Source organism: Phyllopteryx taeniolatus, chromosome 18 (assembly GCF_024500385.1).
Source record: "Phyllopteryx taeniolatus isolate TA_2022b chromosome 18, UOR_Ptae_1.2, whole genome shotgun sequence".
In the NCBI taxonomy this organism is placed as follows: Eukaryota; Metazoa; Chordata; class Actinopteri; order Syngnathiformes; family Syngnathidae; genus Phyllopteryx; species Phyllopteryx taeniolatus.
The window spans coordinates 678365-696140 of NC_084519.1; the positions used below are offsets into that span (position 1 = coordinate 678365).

Consider the following 17776-nt stretch of genomic DNA (forward strand, 5'->3'; position numbering starts at 1 on the left):
GGTGACCGGAGAGCCGCTTCTCCCAGCTGTTCTTTGCTCATTTATCCATTGCTCAAGTCGGTCTTCCAACTCGGACCACCTCGCCTTGTTTCCGCGGAAACTCAGCTTCTTCTTCTTGACTCGGCGAAGCTCGTTTTCCTGCTTCCTCCGCTTGCGAACCGTGGATTCGGCGATCTTGAATTCTCTCGCGGCTGCTCGATTCCCACGTTCCTCCGCGTAACTGATAGCTTGCGGTTTAAACTGTGCTTCGTAAGCGTGTCTCTTCGTAGGTGCCGTTTTCGGGGGTCCGATGTTGTTTTGCACAATGCACATACTGGCGCTATATACCTACTGGGGTGTGGCTTTAGCTTCCTCCTTCACGCACCCTTCCCCTTGACGTCCGCGTGCTGTCCTCAGCCACGTCGGCTTTTCCTCTGTATAACCGGCGTGTCGGCAGGAAATGCTCCCAGTCGGTCAAGCGGTCAAAAACAGGGGAATCCACAGGGGAACAATGCGGTGAAAAGCAAAACAAAGGACAGATGGACACTGGCAAAGGATACTGAACTTGTGACGTGAGGGTGGAAAGAGCATGCGCGGTGACAGTGCATAGAATTGGGCGTTCCTGTTCCCGTTAATTTAAACCCAAATGTGCACTAATCTGTACTTTTGTAGACCGGAGATTGGACTTACGTTGCGGGGAACATAATTTAGGCAGGCCGGTCGATCTCTCGAATGTTTGGCCGCTCCGGTCCGTACGGGGAACAGGTGGAGTTGACGGAAAAAGGAGGAAGCAAAAAAAATAAAAAGCAAGAAAAAGAGTTCCAAGTGCAGGGCGGCCAAAGACTCTCGGAGCAGACGTGCGCCGCCCGTTTCCCTCCCAACGGAGCTTTGTTCGTGAGCTACCCAGGCACACGAAAGGGTTGCTTGGGGCGCTGGCAGGATGCCCTGCGGCGGGGAAAGGTCTGACGTGTCTTCGCCACCTCGTGCTGAGAGGCGGGGCTTCCTGGCTGAGCGAGTCTTCGGCAAGGTGGTCGAGCAAGCGAGAGCCAGCGCCCAAAGGGGGGGCTCTGGCGTTTAGGCCCCGCCGGAAGGGATGCAGTCCCAGTCCGAGATTGGGGGTCACGGTGCCAGCTGGCGAGAGCATGTCCATTACATTAGTATTATAATTCATTTTATGAATAGTTATAAAATCATATCTACAAATATTTGGATCAGATGTTCCTTCCAACAATGCATAGATGTGTTCATATTGCGTTAAGAATTGCATTGTGAAGTCAACAATAAATCACTTTTTGGGGTTTGTGGTTCTAGGTATCTTTGGATCTGTATGCAGCAGGTCAAGGCACAAATAGCCGAGCTCTCCAGGAAGCAGGCATTTCGCCCCCAAGAAGCTCACTATGGAAAGTTATTCCAGGACCTCCAGCACTACCTGTGCAGCATCAGCCAGGCATCAGCTGTGCAAGACCTGCTCTCACACCTCCAAAGTGCTCTGCAGAGTTCCTCCTCGTTATCCAGGTCAGCCATCCGGGGTCTGCTGAAGGAGGAGACTGTGTGGCAGAATTCTCAGCAGTGCTTCTGCCAGAGGCTGCAAGAGGACTATCCTCTTTACCCCGATGTTGTCAGGCCAATGCAGGCTGGAATCCTCCAGCTCCGATATGGCATGAAGCTGGTGGCCGCCCGAGTAACTGACTCACTGTACCATGTGCCTGAACTTGCCAAACTGGTGTCCTGCCTGCTTTCCTTTCCCTCCATTTCTCCCAGTCTGCAATCCTACCTAGCCCAGGCAGACTTCCTCTGCTCCAAAGAAAGCCTGGACATTATGAGTAGCCTTGGGCAGCGACTGTCACAACAAGACATCATTCAGTTGGACCTGCAACCCTCCACATTGCTACTCAATGCTCTGCTTTTTGTGCAGTGCCACACACTTGGCACAGGACAGTTCAGTGATGCAACGCGAAATATCTTTAGGCACATCTGTCAGGTCAGGAACTACTGAATTGTTTTTTTTAAATCTGCATCTTGTTCTTCAATGTTCCTTATGTTGTTAGTGTGCTATCTGTGGTATGACACCTTCAGGCTCTAGTGAATGAGTGGGACGAGATGGAGAAAAAGAAGAGAGACCGAGAACAGCAGGAGGCTTGTCTGTACCGCAGCCGCAGCAAGCTGCATGGTACAGGACTGACTGAGGCGCAGCAAGAGGAGAAGGACTTCAGATGTCAGTTCCCTCAGTTTGAAAAGGTATTCAAGTACAAATAGTTCTCATTATTATGTATTTACATTTATTTTTAAGTCAAACTATTTAGTCATATTCCTACGCAGCACTCGGTTATTTGGCTGGTGTGGGCGGTGTCCTGTCGACAGGGCTTTGGCGTGCGCATCCCTCTTGAATGGGTGAGGCCGAGTCCACCCACCGTCATTGGGCCCGCAACAGCAATTCCAGGACATTTGGGCTGATTAACGTGCATGCGTGATGGTGTTTATTCACGAGCGTGTCTCCGTCGAGACATTGCTTGGTGTGAGGCCATCCAGAGCCTTTGTGATCGTGTTAACTTCCGGCACTGTGTTCTCATTTCTACAGGCGTTCTGGCATTGCATAGCCTGTCCCACCATACACCGCTAGCACTGCCTGCCTCACTACCACTGTACCGCCCTGTCCTATTTTCTACCCGGTCCAGCCCACATAATATAGATTCAGTGGGTAGAAAAAGTACGTGAACCCTTTGGAATGGGTCATCCGATGTAGTCTGATCTCCATCTAAATTACAACCATAAACAGGCTCCTTAAACTAATACCATAACAAACAATGATGTTTTCGTATTTTATAGAGCATTAATGCAGACCTACGGGGGGCACAAGCCAGTGCAAACTGTAGGCCGGTCAGCCTTTATAAATGTTCCTCCACGTGATCCTCGCTTTCACTGCAGATGACGTCATCTGCGAACATCATAGTCTACGGGGATTTCAATTTCAACTCCTCTGCCGGCCTATCCATAAGCACTGCAAACAGAAAGGGGCTCAGAGGCGATCCCTGATGCAGTCCCATGTCCACCTTAACTTCTCACCCGCTAGAATTCTGTTAAACAGCCTAGTGAAAAACAAAAAAAATACCAGGGCGCTTGCTAAAAATTATGTTTTCCTTTATGTATGCGTCGATTCTCAATCACATGGGTGATGGAAATACACAAAGGTTTAATCTTAGCAACTGGGCCCTTCTAGTTTGTTGAATTTTCTTATTTTATTTTATTTTTTCTTGTTTTATGGTGGCACGGTGACCGACCGGTTAGCACATCTGCCTCACAGTTCTGAGGAAGCGGGTTCCAATCCGGCCTCGCCGGTGTGGAGTAGTGCATGTTCTCCCCGTGCCTGCGTGGCTTTTCTCCGGGTACTCCGGTTTCCTCCCACATCCCAAAAACATGCATGGTAGGTAGATTGAAGACTCTAAATTGCCCGTAGGTGTAAACGTGAGTGCAAATGGTTGTTTTTTTTTTTTATATGTGCCCTCCAATGGGCTGGTAACCAGTTCAGGGTGTACCCCGCCTCTCGCCCCTGGGAATGGCTCCGGCACGCCTGCGACCCAAGTGAGGATAAGCGGTACGGAAAATTGCTGGATGGATGTTTTGAAAGCAGCTAGATCGTTACTAAAATCAAGTTCTGCTCGTTTGTTAACGAATAAGTATTTTCTATTCAAATCACGCTCGTTTTTTCTTTGACCCAACCCTCTATCTACAGTATGCTGATATTAAAGTTATGCTGCTGTTGCGTTCATTTATGAAAAGTAAAAAAACAGAGTACATGTCATCCCTGTTGTTATGCTTTGCTTTTATTTGAACAGATTTCCATCGTCTTTTAAAAAGACATGGAAGAAATATGACCCGTTTAGTCAGACACTGCTTGCTGCAGAAAAACGTCCTTTTCGCAGCAAAATATTTTGCAGCTATAACTTGAGTTACTCTATTTCATACGGAGCTACAGTATGGCAAGACTACATGAGGCATGGTCCAGTGCTACCAATGGAAAAGTTAGTGTAGAGTCCATTGTTTGATTTTACATTTTTATATCATTTTTGTGTTTTTGTGTTATTTATTTATTTAAACAAAGCAAAGCAAAATGTATTTATATAGCGCATTTCATACACAAGATAACTCAATGTGCTTTAAATGATTAAAATCATTTTTTAAAAAAAACAAAGAAAAAAACCTGCTTTTAAACATTTCAAACAAAAACAAAAGAATCAATCAAATAAAAATACAATTAAAACAGCATACAGTGCAAGGGATATCATTTCAAAGTGGAAATGCTCTAAAAAGCATGGGGGGGAAAAAAGAAGAGTTTTTAACACGGGACTTCAAAACATGCACACTTGGGGCTGACGTGACTTCTGTTGGCAACTTCTTCCATTTGTGTGCAGCATAATAGCCAAATGCTGCTTCACCATGTTTGCGTTGGACTCTGCGCTCCACTATTTGACCCGAGTCTGTCGATCTCCGAGCCCTACTGGGTTTATATTCCATTAGCATTTCATTCATGTCTTCAGGACTTAAACCGTTTAGTGATTTATAGACCCGTAGCAGAACTTTCAAATCTATTCTAAAGCTGACTGGAAGCCAGTGTAAAGACTTGAGAATTGGAGTAATATGCTCTGACCTCTTTGTTCCGGTCAGAACCCGAGCCGCGCCATTCTGAACGAGCTGCGGCTGTTTAATGCTCTTTTTAGGAAGTCCATTCAGAAGACCATTACAATAGTCAAGTATACTTAAGATAAAAGCATGGATGAGCTTCTCCTGGTCTGCTTGACACATGCAAGCCTTCACTCTGGATATGTTCTTCATGTGGTAGAAGCCAGTTTTAGTAATTGATTTGATAGGACTGTTGAAAGTCAGGTCGGAATCTATCAGAACACCAAGGTTTCGGACTTGGAGACTTTGGTTCTTAAAGAGAGTGACTCCAGGTATTTACTACCAGCAATCCTCTTTTCTTTCTTGCCAAAAACAATTATCTCAGTTTTGTTGTAGTTTAATTGAAGAACATTTTGCCTCATCCAGATATTTATCTGTTTTAGACAGTGACACAACACCTCTATTGAACTGTAGTCATCGAGAGACACTGCTAGATATAACTGTGTGTCATCTGCATAGCTATGATAGTCAAGATGGAAGTTCTGAAGAATTTGACCCAAGGGTAGCATATACAGGCTGAACAGGAGGGGTCTAAGAACTGACCCTTGAGGGACCCCATAGGTTATTGCCATTCGATGAGATGGAGCACTTCCAATGGTTACAAAATAACGCCTTTCCTCCAGGTAGGACCTGAACCATTTAAGGACTGTTTCATTCAGTCCTACCCACGTTTTCCAACCTGCTCAGCAGTATATTATGATCTATCGTATCAAAAGCCGCACTGAGGTCTAACAAGACCAGAATTTAGACCTTTCCCGAGTCAGTATTCAACCTTATATCATTTAGCATTTTGATAAGAGCAGATTCGGTACTGTGATGAGTTCGGAACCCTGATTGAAATTTGTCAAAAAGTCCATTTAAGTTCAAGAAATTTCCGAGTTGATTAAAAATAACTTTCTCAACAATCTTGGCTATGAAAGGGAGATTGGAGATGGGTCTATAGCTTGCCAACACGGACGCGTCCAGCGCTCTATTTTTTAGCAGAGGCTTACTGGCAGCTAACTTTAAGAGCTTTAGCAAACTCGCCTGACTGAAGTGAGCAATTGATTATTTGCTGCAAATCAGCTAGCACAGACTTTGAAAAATTCAGATGGTACTCGGTCAAGACAGCTCGTTGATGGTTTCAGCTGGTGGACTGTTTGTTGGTCAATTGTATCAAATTCTGACATTTTCCTGGGGGTTTCAGATGTAGTATAATTTGATCATTTTGCTGATTTGTGCTAATATTTAACCTGATGGATTGTATTTTTCACTCAAATAACAAGCGCGAATTCATTGCATTTATCTGCTGTAGGCGTTCTGGAGCTATCTGATTCAGAGCTTGTCAACCACAGCAAACACAGAGTGCGAGTATTGTTGAAGTTCTTACTGATGATTTCAGAAAAGTGTTGCTGACTAACGCTTGGTTAAAATTACGAAGACTGTAATTGTCTGTAGAGGTCATCGTCAATTTGGAGTTGAGTTTTTCTCCACTTACGTTCTACTTTCCTACACTTTGATTTAGAGGTCTTTACCATCATTGTGCTCCTCCACGGTGTTCTAGGTCTCCCTTTTATAAGAGAGATTGTATTTTGTTTTCTTGAAATGTTGAATCTATTATAAATTGTTGTTTGTTTTAAACTTTACAATTCCAAAGAGGAAATAATCCTTATTGATATTTACATGCACTTAAAAAAATGTGACGTGACAGGCGACATATTCTGTTTACATGGCATCAAAAATCAATATTTCAAAATTGTCCAAATCTCCTTTAATTTGTGTGTTTTTGTAATATCAGCGCATTGAAATCCTTATCAAATTGCAACCTAAAGAGTCTAAATCGACTCATGAGGTTCTTAACAGCGCCCGGCCCTTCGGCTAATGAAAGTGACCCTTTTCCACTCGCCACGTCTACCGTGTCATTATCAGCTCTCTTCCGTGGTACCTGAATCATTAACACCGTGAGCCTACTAAAAGTATGCATCTTACTTGGGTCTCAGGGGTTTGCTGCTCCATCCGGCACCTACGGTACCTACTCCCTTTATGGATCGTCAGTCAATGGACACATACTGCATACTTCACACTGACGTGCAATTTGAATTTCAGCTGACATAGTATAAATAGTTTCAGCCAAATTGTTCAAGAGAACACACACACACACACACACAACGCCTGGGTGAAATTGCAAAGATATCATTGACGTACTTTGTCAAGACAAATGCATTCAAAGGTTTGTATTGAATTCTAAGGGGTGACAATTTGTATTCTCCATCCAGGACTTTGCAGACATGTGTCTGCCGAGCCTGGAGGGCCCCACAGATGCACGCCTGGAAGACGGCGATGCCGTGAAGGTGCTCGACGAAAGCCATGTTCTGTCAACTACTGCAATGAACACATTAGTGCAAATTCATCAGCGCCTATGTCGAGGTTTTGCCCAGTCATTGTGGTACCAGAACAGATCACCCAAAAGTCCAAGTACCGACTATGTCAAGGCCCTGGTTTGCTCTTACCAAATCGCTGCCCCCTTGATTGCACACTTCTATCATCTGATTGGTGAGTGTCCTTATTTGTTCTCTCACTAACATTCTCCAGAGATCATTTTAGTATTATTTATATGTATGAATATATTGGTTGACATTTAGATTTGTATTTTTTTGAAGTGAGTCATTCATGGAGTGTGGATTTCCCCTCTTTATAGGGTATAGCATGTATAGGTCAAATCTGCATTGAAATGGCAAATTCTAGACTGAACAACTGATCCAAGGTAGACTGAATTGGCTTCACCTGTACAAGTCATTCCCACTGAAAGCGTTTTTACAGTGTCACCTTGTTAACCCAGTCGTGCAGTGATTACGATGACGCACTGCACTTTCTGTATCTTGCTCGGTGATCTTTAGATATAGTCGGGGGGGGGGGGGGGGGGGGAGCTGGGGAGCTCAACGTTTGACTTGAGAACTAACTCGGGTCGAAACGGTGCAGCTAAACCACGTTAAGGTCCCTACCTCGGTTTTTGGGCCACAGTCTACGGCGTTAAAGCCTTTGTATCAACTCAGCAAATGTTTTTTTTCCCCCTTTCAATAAAAAGAAAAAGCACATATTAAAAATGTATTAATGGTTGTGTTTAAAGGGCCACTTTTCCACATTTTAACTTTTAGAAAATTGAATATGAGTAAATTAAGAAAAATATTCACTTTGGGATAAATATTGCCAAGAGAAAACCAGTTTCCCAGCTCTTCTGGCAAACTGGTTTTCCAGAAAAGCTGGAAAACCAGTTTGCTGCTAATGATGCTGCTTCCGTGTGGAGAGGATTACAATCATTAACCAACGACAGGTGACCCTAACCCCCAAAGCGGAGTAAAATAAAGGACTGGCTGACTATTTGAATACGCTCTACTGCAGATTTGAAAAGGGCACTTACCCACAACCACCCAGCCCAACCTGCAGCGACCTTCATCCCACCTCTTACTCCCTCTCCCGCCTTGACCGTTCACATACAGGAAGTGAGACGTCTCAACAAAGACCCGACTGCTTCAGAGTCTGCATGGACCAGCTCACTCCAGTTTTCACGCTGATTTTCAATCAATCTTCGGACCTGGGTGAAGGTCCATCCTACTTCAGACGCTCCATCATTATCCCAGTCCACAAGAAACCTGCAATTCCAGGACTGAATGACTTACAGGCCTGTCGCCCTGACATCTGTGAAGTCCTTTGAATGCCTCGTGCTGGAACACCTTCAGAACGTCTTATATTGGTTTGGATAAAAACGTAATTAGGAGAAAAGAATAAGATTGAAGCGACGCCTCCGGCACTTCTGGTTTAGCGTGATTTTAAGTTTCAGCGTTAAAAATCAAATTATTATATCTCGTAAAGGGGCACCACGTCTCTTTTTAGATGTGTAAAACGCCAGGACAAAGTGGCGAAAACCTCTGTCTCGTTATCTGAAGGTTGCTACAGGAATTAGATCAGAGTTCTCAATAACCAGAGGTCTTTTGTCGAAGCCAAACACACAAATGATACAGGTAGTGAATTTTTATGGAAAATGTAATGAATTCTAACATGGGAATCTACAGGGAAACAATGCAGCAAAAAGCAAAACAAAGGACAGACAAACATTGGCAAAGGAGACTGACTTGTGATGCGAAGGTGGCAATGAGCATGGGGTGACAATGCCCAAGGCACCCCGAAGGGTAGCTTGGGAGCGGTGCTGCCAGGATGCCCTGCGGCGGGCAAGGGTCCCTGCTTTCACTGCAGATCACAATGTCATCTGCAAACGTCATGGTCCACGGGGATTCCAGTCGAACCTCATCTGTCAGCCTATCCATCACCACTGCAAAAAGGAAGGGGCTCAGGGCTGATCCCTGACGCAGTCCCACGTCCACCTTAAATTCGTCTGTCACACCTACAGCACACCTCACCGCTGTTCTGCTGCCCTCGTACATGTCCTGTATTATTCTAACATACTTCTCTGCCACTCCAGAGTTTCTCATGCAGTACCACAGTTCCTCTCTGGGTACTCTGTCATAGGCTTTCTCTAGATCCTATGCTGTCTAACCACACTCTCGCCTACCACTACCTTACAGTCGGTAACCTCCTTCAGAGTACGTCGTCTGCAAAAGATGTAATCCACCTGCGTCCTTCTCCCGCCGCTCTTGTAGGTCACCCTGTGTTCGTGCCTCTTCTGGAAAAAAGTGTTCACTCCAGCCAAAGTCTACCACCATCTGTCCCTCCAAGTTCCTTTCCTGGATGCCGTACTTACCCATCACTTCTTCATCACCCCTACTACCTTCACCAACATGTCCATTACAATCTGCACCTGTCTGTGATGCTCAGAAATGATTCGTCTTGCACCTTCCAGAATTGATCTTTCACCTCTAGGTCACACCCCACCTGTGGGGCATAGCCACTAATCACATTCCAAGTAACACCCTCAATTTCAAGTTTCAGCCTCATCACTCGATCTGATACTCTTTTCACCTCCAAGACATTCTTAGCTAACGCTTCCTTTAAAATAACCCCGACTCCATTTCTCTTCCCATCTACACCATGGTCAAATAATTTCAACCCTGCCCCTAAACTTCTCGCCTTACTGCCTTTCCACCTGGTCTCCTGGACACACAATATATCAACCTTTCTCCTAATCATCATGTCAACCAACCCCCGAGATTTTCCTGTCATAGTCCCAACATTCAAAGTCCCCACATTCAGTTCTAGGCTCTGTGCTTTCCTCTTCTTTCTGCCGAAGAACCCGCTTTCCACCTCTTCTTCTTCTTCTTTGACTTCGACCCACAGTAGGTGAATTTCCAACGGCGCCCTGCGGGTTGACGGCGCCGGTGGCGGACGTTGTTAACCCGGGCCACGACCGATCCGGTATGGAATTCTTTGGACGAACGTTCATATTTGTTTGGCAAGGTTTTAAGCCGGATGCCCTTCCTGACGCAACCCTCTGCATTTATCCGGGCTTGGGACCGGCCTACAGTTTGCACTGACTTGTGCCCCCCATAGGGCTGCATTGTACACCACCAGCATATGAAAGACTCAAATCCTCCTGCAACTTGGTCAGCCAATTTGTATTCATTCGGCACCCCACGAGGAACACCTATGGCGTCGATGTATGTTGTTCAAATCCGGCCTCGCCTGTGTGGAGTTTGCATGTTTTCCCTGTGCCTGCGTGGCTTTTCTGCAGGTACTCTGGTTTCCTCCCACATCCCCAAAACATGCATGGTAGGTTCATTGAAGACTCTAAATTGCCCGTAGATGTGAATGTGTATACGAATGGTTGTTTGTCTATATGTGCCCTGCGATTGGCTGGCGACCAGTTCAGGGTGTACCCTGCCTCTCGCCCAGAGTTAGCTGGGATAGACTCCAGCACACCCGTGACCCTAGTGAGGATAAGCGGTACGGGAAATGGATGGTTGGAATTTAGGTCATCCTATATGTGAAGTTAATATTAGTATTTATATTCTAAATGAACCGTCTTTGACAGCCTTATCTTGAAAAATAAAGTACTGCAGTAACTCCTTAATTGTGTGAAGTTAAACTTAAAATATTTTTTTGAATTTTGGAATTTGTCCATCTGTAGTTTTCGCTCATCGCCGTATGCAACGGTGACACCAAGATTTGAATGAAGCCATTGCTTCTTCAAACTTGTTTCTCAACTCCTCTGCTAATGATGGACTTTAAAAAAAAAAATAATAATAAATAAAAAAAAATAAAAAATAAAAAAAATATATATATATATATATATTTTTTTTTTTCTATGCATTTATTTTTTTTAAAAACTTTTTTTCTACATCTGTAAGCTGCACTTTGAACACAGATCCCGTTAGAACTGTGAGCGGGTGGACCCACAAGAGTGATCGGATATTACCTCGTGGCGGAGCGCCTGCGCAGACAAGCACACGGTGGCCTGGGAAGTGTCAATGCAAAATGAATTGCAAATCTGAAGAAACGCAGCCAATAAGGGCCCTTGTGTCCCTTGTGTAGCGTAGCAAATGGTTCCGTCTTTTCCCCAGTGCTGTTACATCCTGAGAAAGAACCACTCAACTCTTTTCGCCACGTCCCCCGAGAGGGAAGAGGCGAAGGTTTCTTAACATTCGTATGCCATCCTAACTGGGCTTTACAATGCAAATATTGTGCGTCTAATATGAATTGGCCTAATACTGTTCCCCCTACAGATGCAGAACTAAACCAGCAGCTTGCAGGCAGTGAGCTGTTGCTGTCAACTCTCCTCCAGAACACAGTGCAAGGCTCACCAGGATCTGATATGCTGGTTCTCACCTCAGAAGGGCCTTATGACTTCTATCAGCACCCCAATATAATTGAGGCCCGCCTCTGTCTTCCTGTCCTGGAAGAGATGTGGACTGCTGTAAAGCAGAGACTCGAGGACTGGCCAGATCACCCAGTGCTTGTGCAGGTCAGAATTCCAATATTCCATGATCAAAACTTCGAAAAAAACAATAGAAGCTGCTTGCCTCGGTTGATACTTTCCTTTATTCATTCTGTGAAAGACCTTGGGCACATTATTCACAAGGAAAGGGTATCCGTTGCAGCTACTGTGTCGTATGGAGTGTCATATGAATGGTAGTTTTTGTATTGTTTTTTTTGCAGCTCGTTGTGGTGATTGAGAGGATCATGACTTTCAGCTTGTCCAGTCCACTGGCAAAGTTCCTCAATGGCCTGGAGATACTACTGAGTAAAGCACAAGTAAGCTCTTTTTGCAACAGGTTTAATGTCCCTAAATTAGTTTTTTGAGAACAGAATTATTGAAATGTGTGTAATATCTCCATCTTCTGTTCCTGTTTTGACTCTGTTGCGCTTATCAGGATTGGGAGAATAACGCCAGTCGTGCGGTCTCCCTGCAGAGCAATATGACGGCAATTACACAGCTCATTATGAAGTGGCACAAACTGGAGCTAAAGTAAGACAAAATGCTTGCAAGTAATTCTGATTGCTTTCACAATCTGGAGCGGTATTTCATAGTTTGATCGAAAATTAGTTTTTGCAATTCCATCGGCAACATTTGTGAAGCCCCCGTATGTGGGGATTACAGCTGCAGTGGTGTATGGTAGGTTACCCAAAGGGTGAAATCGGGCACACTGCAGTCCATTGATTAATACATGCCGACGAAACCTGCTGGATGTACCTCCGGCCTCTCTATTTTTACATGATTGTTAGCGCACCATGTTCTTCAACGTAGCCACCCTATCTTAGCAATATTAGGTGACATTGACTTGATATGACCAATGGGACAACTCACTTTTTTCCCCATGTTAGATTTCCTTGTTTGTTTTTTTGTCTTGTGCTTTTCTGCTTCAAGCTATAATCACGTGATTTCTGGCGCCCCCTAACGCTAAAATTGCATTACAACAGCCTACGCCGCTTCAATGTGACGTAGGCTAAATTCTTGTCCGGCCTCCTCCTCCTCCTCCTTCCAACCCTGCATGCTTTCTCATTTCTCAACGGCTCAGTCGACCTCCGCGCTGTCCATATATGGGCCTGCCCTTTTGTAGTTAAAATATGTTGTGTCTGCTATGTCATTTTAGAGCGCCACCAAGTGATTCAGCGCGGGAATGTTCAGGATAGTCACTAAATATAACAAAATAAATACTGAAACATTTAGCAGGATGTATCAGAAGCTGATAGGCTTAATCAGGATTTTGTCGTCTACTCTTGCAGTGGCTTGGGTGAAAATAACTTTTATTATTATTATTTACCACAACAAAAAAATTGTTGGGGATTATAGCTTTACGTTTATTAGTTTCTTTTTTGCCCAGGCTAGTCCTGATTACACACATTTAATGTTGAACACTGGTGTCTTGATCTCACTTTCCATTTGTTGCAGTTTGGTAAAAGGAATGGAGATAACTATATATGGATTTACTTGTTTATTTATCCATCTATAATGTCAATATTTATATAAATAGTAGTAGTAACCATATTAATGCGTTCTTCTCTGGCAGTTGTTGGTCAAGCAGTCTGGACAATGCTGTGAAGCGTCATACTGAGAAATCCACTCACCACTGGTTCTCTATTTACCAGCTCTTAGCAAAATATCTGGAGGATCAGATGATGAATGCCGATACAGGTTTGCGCACACACTAACCCGTTTCGTGAAAAAGACAATTGGCCTCATTCGCTAATCAATGCGTAGAAATGTTCTATCCTGCGCACAGGTTGAGCATGTATGCAAAGTTACCGTCGGAATCGTGACATGTTTGTGCCGACCGATTTTCTTCGCGCTTCAGTGCATATGTTAATGAATCAAAATGCATTCCAATAACGGGCTCGTGCTCGCGGCGCTCCAATCTGCATAAACTGCACCCCTATTTCCCATGGACTCACTCAGCCAATCCGCGGACTCCCGCTGAGGTTGAAGTCATCAGAGAGAGCTGATCCAAAACTTTCATAATAAAACTTGAATAGCTTTATTCAATATTCAAAAGGTTGATATGATCGGAAAGCTTGCAAAACATATGTTAATCATTCACCCCGTTATTGCTTGTGTATAATGCGCACCCATGTATAATACGCACCTTCACAATTCTGGAAAACCCTTCAACCTATGTATAATGCATTGTTACAATACATGATTTTGATTTTCTACCCATATGATCAAAACATGAAGTATTGTCTGTATTTTGTTAGTTTTTTCAAAGAATTATTCTGAAGTTAAGCACCTTATTTGAACACACATTGTTTTTATTTACTTGCTCTTATTTTGAAAATCACAGCCCTACTTTTATTTTATAAATGAGAAAACACACAGTTGTGCTCATCTGTTAGATTACCCAGGCAGAATTGTAAGATGTGTACAATTCTTTAAAGAAAACATGAAGGACAAGGCGAAACACATTTAATTTTATTTTTATGCAATTCAAATTAAAACAAAGAAATTAATGATGGTTGTTGTTCAGTCATTAGTCATATTAAAAAATAATAATAATTCACACATTCTGCCTGGGTATGTAAACTTATGAGCATAATTGTACATATATGCTGTAGCGTATATTGGTTGAATTAATTTAGGAGAAAAGAATAAGCCGGAAGCGACGCCTGCGTTACTTCCGGTTTAACGTAATTAAAAGTTTTAAACGTCAATTTTATGGTGTATTTAATGACATCTACAAGGGATCTAGAGGGAAACACACAAAAGGGGTCTAACTAAAGAAAGAAAATAAAAGAAAAATAGGCATACGAAAAGGGAAATGGAGCATCCTGTGTTGGACTGAAGTGGAAAACGCGAGCGTTTAATGCGTCCATTCCGGACGAGAGAGAGGACAAAGTTGAGATTTTGTCTGAAGTTAGTAATTTCCCTGAAATTATTAGGCACCAATATTATACAGTCTGGCAAATACTTGCAGTTGTCTACTCACGAACGTAAATGAACTGACCTCTGGGAGTCGTGTCTCTCTGGGCGTGTCTCCGAAGCACGGAAACAGGGTTGAAGAAGAAAAAGATGCAGAAAAGTAAAACAAAACAAAAGAGGCGCAAGACGAAAAATGGTTGTTCGTCACGCCTCCTTGGGAGAATATGACCGTCTCTCTCCCCGCCCTGAGCCCAGGGTCCACTTGCACGTTCGGAAAACTCACGTTTGGCTGGGAGCCTATCTGGGCAGCTCAACAGCCACTGTTCCGGAGGTTCAGCAGCAGCGGTCCACAAAGGGTCGGGAGCCGGGTCTCCATCCCCAAGGCCCGCGGTTACCGAGCGTTGTGCCCGAACAAAGAAAGGGAAAGGGGGGAGAGGTGGCCGAGGCCATCCTGTGGCTGGCGAGATGCCGGCAAGACGAGCTAAGAAGCCAGAGGAGAGAGAAAACACAAGAGCAAGAACGCGAGAGAGCTCAGAAGGCAGGAGTTAAGCGTTAAATACCCCGGGGGTGGGGCGTGTGCAAGAGGGACACTTGCAGTCATATGTACCCCTGTCATATTGGAGTGAAAGTGTAGGCTACACCGTTTTCATAACCTCGAGGTGGCATACTAGAATGAAAGTGTACAACTTTTTCATAACCTCTAGGGGGCGGTGGTATATTGGAATGAAAGTGTACAGCTTTTTCATAACCTCTAGATGGCGGCATACATTTATAAAATTCATTTTCTCCTATAGCTAATGCGCATTATTGACAATTTTGGGGGCGGGGTGGAATGTGCATTTTACATGAGAAATTACGGTAATTAATTTCAATGTTAAATTATAGAAAGTGGCACCAACAACCTATAAAACAATTTAAGAGCCGAAAATGAGCAAACACTGCATACGTTACATAGTACGGAATACATGTAGCACAACAAAGAGGCATTAGCCGTTGATACATTTCCTGAAAGCCACAGAAAACCTGTAAGCCGTGCCATTTGGCATTACGTCACAAGCAAGCCAGTGGCGACGTAGTGCGCCTCTGATCTGTGTGACCGTCGTTTGGGAAACTGTCCATTTTGGGAGACGTTATTTGAGATTTGTAACGTGCGTGTGCAGGCTACTTGATCAGCGCGAAAACGCCGAAGCCTTGGATCAATGCGGCGGTTCGATAGCTTTTTCGGGTGCGCGATCAAAGCCTGAACTCGTGCGAAATCCGCTTGTTGCGCGACAACTGCCAACACACAGACAACGGCGGATGCACACACACGCATACAGTAAATACAGCACATACAAGCACTTGAATGGGACGAGGATGAAAATGAAATGAAAAGGGTCCTTTTCATGGTTAGGACATTAGTCAACTCATTAGCATTGTCCCAATTTAAGGTACTGTCATAAAAATGGAGTTTTCTATGAATGACTGTGGATCAATACATTATGCATCTTGGGTAAAAGATGTTTGCTGTTTTTTCAAAATGTTTGAGCGTAAGCTAAGCCATGGTCTGAGGGTGTCCTCAATTTTTTCTCACAGAGTACCAACAAAATCAAGTGCGAACATACAAATCATTGTGCGTCAAAGGTGCGTACGCAGGATTTAAGCACAAATTTGTGCGTATGCAAGATTAATGAATGAGGACAAATGCCATTATTGGTCTGATGAGAATGACTCCCCGCCCCCCCCGACCTCCCTTAAAAAGTTCAAGTTCTCTGTACTGTAAGTTGGGATGTTTAGTGACCATTTTCCAATCCAGTATAACACAATGATTCTGTCTAGGTAAGGAGATGGGAGGTATCTCCTTGTCTTCATTGTCCTCCACGCTCCAGGCCTTCGTGGAGTGTTCTAGCCTGGGCGAGTTCAATACCCGGTTGGCCATGTTACTCAGCTTTCACTGCCACCTCCTCCTGCTCCCTACTCAGCCTGGACAAGGTGAGCTGGCACAAATGCATACGTACCGCAAACACGGCTATGGTCAGAAGTTTTGGATTTTTCATGGCTCACAATTACAGGCTCAAATATTTACTGTCCATATGTTAACCAACATTTTGAATGAAACTTTGATTAAGTGGTTCTGAAGGTCGTAGAATGTCTTAATTTGACAAGGCAAAGCCCTATTTACTTTTCCTTAGTGATCATGATTGATTGCATCTGGTCATTTCTCTTTGCTAGCATCAAAATGATTTGTTTGACTCATTCGATCGACCGGATTGATGCCAGAAGCTTGTTGATGGCCAAAATCCGGTCATGGTGAAACTTGACCAAATATTAGTCGGTGTCTGTGTGTGACACAAACATCTTCCATTTAAGGATTACGGAGGCCACTGTGCTCTTAGGAATCTTAAGTGCAGCAGAATTTTTTTCTATCCTTGGCCAGATCTGTGGCGTGCCACAATTCTGTCCCTGAGCTCTTCAGGCAGTTCCTTTGACCTCATGATTCTCATTTGCTCTGACATGCACTGTGAGCTGTAAGGTCTTCTATAGACAGGTGTGTGGCTTTCCTAATCCAGTCCAGTCAGTATAAGCAAACACAGCTGGACTCCAATGAAGGTGGAGAACCATCTTAAGGATGAGCCGAAGAAATGGACAGCGCCCGAGTTCAATATATGAGTGCCACAGCAAAGGGTCGGAAGACTTGTGGCTGGGTGATATTTCAGTTTGTTTTTTTTGAATAAATCTGCAAAAAATTCAACAATTCCATTTTTTTCTGTCAATATGGGGTGCTCTGTGTACATTAATGAGGGGGGAAAAAAATGAACTTGCCGTATTTTCACGACCATGAGGCGCACTTAAAAGTCTTCAATTTTCTCCCAAGTGGACGGGGCGCTTTATAACGCGGCGCGCCTTGTGTGTATGTGTGCACCGAGTTCCAAAATCTGTAAATGTCGTCGTGTGACTTTGAGGAGCGCTCCGCTTGACTGCCGACACGCTGCTTATAGAGAGGAAAGGCGGCCGTGACGCGGGACACCATGCGGACGTTAAAAGGGGAAGGGTACGCGTGAAAGAGGACGCGAAAGGCACGCCCCTAGTAGGTATATAGCGCCGGTATGTGCATTGTGCAAAACAACATCGGTTTGGCTAAGGACCCTCGAAAATGGCGCCTACGAAGAGACGCGCGTACGAAGCACAGTTTAAACCGCAAGCTATCAGTTACGCGGAAGGAACATGGGAATCGAGCAGCCGCGAGAGAATTCAAGATCGACGAATCCGTGGTTCGCAAGTGGAGGCCCGGGGGCTAAGGCATCCGTTTTGACCGTTGCCCGAGCTTTCGCGAAAGCCGGCGTCATTGCCGAACAG

At 44.3% G+C, this 17776-nt stretch overlaps 1 protein-coding gene across 5 annotated transcripts in view; it reads left to right on the plus strand.

Moving 5' to 3' along the window:
* The window catches only part of mdn1 (midasin AAA ATPase 1), a 126999-nt gene that overhangs the window by 80244 nt on the left and 28979 nt on the right, over positions 1-17776 (plus strand). For all 5 annotated transcript variants that reach the window (XR_009785337.1, XM_061753188.1, XM_061753185.1 and 2 more), the window contains exons 63-70: positions 1291-1960; positions 2056-2217; positions 6912-7188; positions 11310-11548; positions 11743-11838; positions 11958-12052; positions 13095-13219; positions 16259-16411. Coding sequence is in view for 4 of the 5 variants with exons in the window: in XM_061753188.1 (XP_061609172.1) it covers positions 1291-1960; positions 2056-2217; positions 6912-7188; positions 11310-11548; positions 11743-11838; positions 11958-12052; positions 13095-13219; positions 16259-16411 (1817 nt within the window). In the remaining variant the exon portion in view is untranslated. The remainder of the gene's footprint in view (positions 1-1290; positions 1961-2055; positions 2218-6911; positions 7189-11309; positions 11549-11742; positions 11839-11957; positions 12053-13094; positions 13220-16258; positions 16412-17776) is intronic.